This window comes from Eriocheir sinensis, chromosome 21, assembly GCF_024679095.1.
Source record: "Eriocheir sinensis breed Jianghai 21 chromosome 21, ASM2467909v1, whole genome shotgun sequence".
Taxonomy (NCBI): domain Eukaryota; kingdom Metazoa; phylum Arthropoda; class Malacostraca; order Decapoda; family Varunidae; genus Eriocheir; species Eriocheir sinensis.
This window is the reverse complement of record NC_066529.1, coordinates 3,750,594-3,756,421: the sequence shown is the minus strand read 5'-3', so window position 1 is coordinate 3,756,421 and position 5,828 is coordinate 3,750,594. Positions and strand designations below refer to the sequence as shown.

The window sequence follows — 5,828 nt, the reverse complement described above, 5'->3', positions numbered from 1 at the left end:
ACACACAGAGCGGATAGGTAAACAAAACGCTAAAAAACAAAATAAGATAAAATAACAGTAGAAAATTAAAGGGCCACATCACACACTAAACTAAAACTACATAAAAAAGACACGTCTGATGAAATACAAACATATCAAACAACACTAAAAGCACACAATAGGGATGAACAAACAGGACCCTCAAACACACCACATCTGACGAATTACAAACATATCAAACAACACTAAAAGCACACAATATGGATGAACAAACAGGACCCTCAAACACACCACGTCTGACGAATTACAAACATATCAAACAACACTAGAAGCACACACTTGGGAGGAACAAACAGGACCTTCAAACACGCGTAGAAAATAAAAACCATAGAAATCAAAGGGTCAAACGATAGCAGCCCTCACCAGTTCGTCTGGGCAGCGATGAGCGTGAAGGGGCGAGCGTCACGTCCCGAGGGCAAGACCGACCACGCCTCGCCCTGACGCCGGACGCCACGCGGGGACGGTTACCGACGATCACCCGGAAGAAGACTCCTTCCTCCTCGTACTCCTTCCTCTCCCTTTCCCTCGCCTTCTACTCATCCTTCTCCTCACCAGCGACTATTAAGATTCCTTCCTGCCTGAGATCCTGTATCCCATCCGCCCGGAGGAGACAATGAGTGAAATGGGGAGAGAGTGAGGCTGCGAGCGGGCGTAGGGACACTGGGACTACCGGGCTTCCGTATGTCACAGGGTCGAAAGTTGCCGGTTAACGAGAGGAGCTTTAGGCCTTCCTGCGGCGGACGGGGTCTCCTAGGACGCCCTGCATTGTTCGAGGGTGTATATATAGTGTGTTGAGAGGGAAAGGTCGTCAGTCAGCCCACAGCATCCCTCCAGCAAGGACAAACCCGCCTCACAACCTCTAGCAGCAATGGCAGCCAACGGTGAGGGAGGAAGAAAGAGAGGAAGGAAAGAGGGGAGAAAGAAATGATAGGAGGAAGAAAGGGAAGGGAAAGGTGGGAGGAGGAAAAGATAGGAGAAAGAAATGATAGGGGGAAGAAAGGATAGGGGAAGGGAAAGGTGGGAGGAAGAAAAGATAGGAAAAAGAAATAATAGGAGGAAGAAATGATAGGACTAAGGAAGGTAGAAGGAAAGAACGAAAGAAGGAAGACAAGGAGGAGGATTGAAGGAAGGAAGGATGGGAGAAAGAAAGGATAGGGGAAAGGAAGGATAAGAGGAAGAAAAGATAGGAAAGAATGAAAGAAGGAAGGAAGCATAAGGGGAGGATTAAAGACTTAGAAGGAAGGAGGAAGGAAGGTAGAAGGAAAGAACGAAAGAAGGAAGACAAGGAGGAGGATTGAAGGAAGGAAGGACAGGAGGGAGAAAGTATAGGGGAAAGGAAGGATAAGAGGAAGAAAAGATAGGAAAGAATGAAAGAAGGAAGACAAGGAGGAGGATTGAAGGAAGGAAGGACAGGAGGGAGAAAGTATAGGGGAAAGGAAGGATAAGAAGAAGAAAAGATAGGAAAGAATGGAAGAAGGAAGGAAGCATAAAAGAGAAGGATTAAGGACTTGGGGGAGCAAATAGCTTGTGAAAATTCCTTATATAATTCACTACTAACTTGCGTGCCATTATCGTCGTCTCAGTCATAAGTAGGCCACAGCTAGATGCTTACAACACCCCCCAGTCCTGTCCCAATCAGTTTCTTCGCCCTTTTCCAGTATATTAACACCCAACGCCTCCACACACTTCCCTCCAGAATTTTTACACTCACTGGGTATGTAGTTTCTCCTTTACCCTCTCAAAAACAGACCTTCAAAAAGTCATTGAATACTACACTAGTAAATAATAACCCAAACCATGCTCGTAAAATCAAAAATATTCATACCTTTAAGACTCAAAATTCACAGAAACTCTCCCCCTCCCTCAACATATAGAAAAATACAAAATACAAACCACCAGCATCATAATAATCCGTCTCAACGCCCTATAGTATTTTGTCTAACCTCCTTCAGTAACCTCAACACCCTTTAGGATGCACTTCAGCACTCTCAAATACCTATCTCAATGTTCTTTAGTGTGTCTATTTCTTAACGCTCATTTCCCCCCCCCCCCCCCCACCCCACCCCAACACACACACACACACACACACACACACACACACACACACACACACTCTCATAAACCAAAGCACAAAAGGTGAATAAGTAAAAACGAAACAACCATTCAAAGCAGAACTCATACCACGAAAAAAGAATGCAAATATGACATCTCTCCATTCTTTAGTAAGTCTGTTTATTAACTCCACACATCCCCCTCCCTCATAAAACAAAGCACAAAAAGGCGGATCAGTAAAAACGAAACAGTCATTCAAAGCGCAAATGTGAATCGAAAAAAAAGTCACACCACGAAACACGAATGCAAGTATGACATCTAAACATAATCAGAGCGTGTGATTCCTGACCCCTTCCCCCTCCCCCCCCCAGCAGGACTCTTCGCCGCAGTGCTGGTGATGGCTCTTCTTGGACTCGGGGCGTCGGTAGTTGAGGACAAGAACAAGGACAAGGCCGAGAAGGACGCGCGCTTCTTCCTGCCGATCCTCCCCACCACGGGCACCACCGGCAGCGGCACCGTTAACCCGCTGCTCACCCTCGGCGGGGACTCGACCGTGTACGTTGGCCTCACCATCGCGGGGCTCACGGCGGCCGTCATCGTCCTCGGTATCCTGCTGGCCATCGCTGTGGGCTTCGGCTACAAGAACAACGGCTCGGACTTCTTCGGTCACTCCGCTACCCCGTGAGTACCGCTGAGCACTACGCTGGGGGTGTCAGGGACGTGAAGTAGCTCATTTGTGTGCTTTTCTTATCTTCGTCTGGGGTGTTGTCACGTTGAGATACACAAGGGTACTAGAGACAACAGGAGGCCAGTGGGCAAACACATGACAGCTCCTTAGTATCAGTTATTTGGCAAGAGAAGATGGCGCCACTATAAACACTTGCCTGCGCCATGACGGGCTGGGGCCGAATACCATCCAGGTCCCCCAAGCAAGCCTACCGGCGCTATAGGCGTAGACGTAAAAAAAAAATGTCTTCCCAGTCTATTAATCTATCAAACCTTCTTTATATAAATATTCAGGCGTATTTTCACTAACTACACGAATACATAATTTGCTCCATTCATCCACTGCTGTAGTTCAGGGGCCTGGTAGTCTTCCGGATTAATTCAGAAACGGGCATATTTACTATTATTATTATTATTATTATTATTATTATTATTATTATTATTATTATTATTATTATTATTATAAGTAGTAGTAGTAGTAGTAGTAGTAGTAGTAGTAGTAGTAGTAGTAGTAGTAGTAGTAGTAGTAGCAGCAGCAGCAGTAGTAGTAGTAGTAGTAGTAGTAGTAGTAGTAGTAGTATCATTATTATTATCACTATCATCATCATTATTATTATTATCATCATTATCACCCTCATTATTACAACTATTTTCATGCTGGGACTGGTGCAAGAAACGCGTTAATGATGTTGGTCTTGGTAAAGTAATGAATGTAGGGATCCCAGCACGAGTCATTATGTCCCGGTACTCGCTCTCTCCTCCTTAACACTCATTTACATAATAACAATATCAGTCTTCCTTTCCCTTGTCAAGTAACACCTGCAGTCCCCCAGCCTTGTATTCTCACGCTCCGGGGCTCTCCTTCCTTTCCCCGCCACTTATCTCAATGCGAACAGTACACTTCCTCCCCTCCAGTACTTAGACAGACAACACGTGGAGCTCAGACGCCTCATCTTGTGATTTTAACTTGCACGATACGATAAAAAAACAAAGGTTATCGCTCACTGATGCAATACAAACAATGACGCAATTATCCTTAACCAACGTGAGGTCAACGATTCTTCTTCCTCCAGGTACTACGGCTCCTCTGAAAGCTCCTACACCGCCTACCGCAACTTGGAGAAAGCCGCCAAGAAGTACGAGGACTAATTTGAAGGCAGTCCGTCCTCCACCCTCCAGCCGCCTTCACGCCCTCGACGCCGCTCACCCGTCCCTCTTCGCTTGCCCTTTCCACTTGACGGGGCGACAGGAGGAGGGTCAGGGTGAGAGAATGGGGAGAAGAGAACGGTAAGGCTGTGATAGACGGAAAAAAACGAAGGTGTGAGTGAGGGTGGAGGATGAAGATGCGGGTGAAGAAAAGGGATACTGGTGGATGAAAGAGAAGTAGAGCAAAGAATGTGAGGGTGAAGACAGGCGAAGAAGGTGTAGATGAAGATGGAAGAAGAGGATGAGAGCAAAGGAAGGGAAGAGAAGATGAGTGATAAAGAATAGGAATGAAAGAGGGAGTGAGGGAACAGGGTGCAAGAGGAGAGGAGAGGAGAGGAGGAGGAAAAGGAGGTGGGTAGTTTTATCAGTGTCTTTCTTCGAGTCGGTCTTCCTCTGTCCTTCAAATCACGTCACGACACTCGAATTGACTACTTGCTCTAGCTTGTGTTCTCCTGACGTGTGGCGAGAGCAGATAAAGGGCGACACTTGACAACTTGACTTAAACAGACTATCTCTCTTGACGTATAACAATTACAGATATTGAACGATACTTGACTTAGCTTGCCTTTAACAGACTTGCTCTCTTGACGTATAACAATTACAGATATTGAACGATACTTGACTTAGCTTGCCTTTAACAGACTTGCTCTCTTGACGTATAACAATTACAGATAAAGAACGATACTTGACTTAGCTTGCCTTGAACAGACTTGCTCTCTTGACGTATAACAATTACAGATAGAGAACGATACTTGACTTAGCTTGACTCCAGGTTTGTTTTCTCCTGCCGTAACAGATATAGTAGAATCATGTACGTAGCTTAGGCCAGTATCCTTCAACGCTTACGGTGCTCATCAACTCAATTACCGAAGGCCGCAGAAGTTAGTCGGATTCTCAATGGGTGTTTTTCCTCGTTGTACACTTGTCACTGAAGTAATAAGCCTCCCCATGGAAATCCTGAGAGCTTCTAAGAGAGCATTTTGAAACAGACGTGATGTGGCGCCGAAGTGTTTGAAAATATCTACTATTTTTCATTTTTCTTTTGTAAATTTTATGGGATAACACATAGGAGTGGTATATTTTAATTTAATTGCTCATTTTCTCCTTCTTCCCTAATCAAACGCATGCATTTATGTATTTATCATTTATTTAATCATTTACTTACATAATTCACATCATTCGCTCGTCCATTTATTCATTTCTTATTTCATTTATTAATTGGCTTGTTTCATCGTTTTCACATTATCTCATCTCAGCTCCACCCAGCCCTATATCATCCCAGCAAAACATTATCAAGTGACGTATCCGTGACTCAAGAACAAGACTCACATAACCAAGCGTTTTCTTTTTCTCTGACCGACTGACTCACGACTAACTGAACGCGACTCAGCCCACGATTCAGGGACCAGACTCAGATCCACGCTTTAAAAGATTTCATAATATTAAACGAATGCCTCACTAACTACCTAAGCGAGACTCACTTATTATAAACCAGACTCATATTCACGTGTTCCTATAACGAATTTAACCATCGACCGACTGACGACCCAAAAGCGACTCACTCATAACTCACAAAGCACTCATATCCACGTTTTCCTTTCATCCATGACTCTTTAAACGACTTACCGACTGACTCACTAGATCAAGACTCCTATCCACCAAGACAAATAACTCTGCGCCACTCACACCTTCATCTTCCTACTTTTCAACGGGGTCTCATTATGGTGGTTTGGCTTCACGTGTTCCTTGGCCTGACTGAAAACACCGACTCGCGTTCTTATCTTGGCATGACACATATATGCCTT

General features: G+C 44.7%; 1 protein-coding gene across 2 annotated transcripts in view; it reads left to right on the top strand.

Annotated features, from left to right (window-relative positions):
- The first annotated feature begins 320 nt into the window (after positions 1–320).
- Positions 321–5,828, top strand: part of LOC127001546 (uncharacterized) — a 7,099-nt gene continuing 1,591 nt past the window's right edge. Inside the window, exons 1-3 of one of the 2 annotated variants that reach the window (XM_050866175.1) lie at positions 321–920; positions 2,463–2,772; positions 3,891–5,828. The exon at positions 3,891–5,828 is cut by the window's right edge and continues 1,591 nt beyond it. In XM_050866175.1, the coding sequence (XP_050722132.1) occupies positions 908–920; positions 2,463–2,772; positions 3,891–3,966 (399 nt within the window). In that variant the 5' untranslated portion in view covers positions 321–907 and the 3' untranslated portion in view covers positions 3,967–5,828. The remainder of the gene's footprint in view (positions 921–2,462; positions 2,773–3,890) is intronic. The other variant, XM_050866176.1, reaches the window with a different exon arrangement.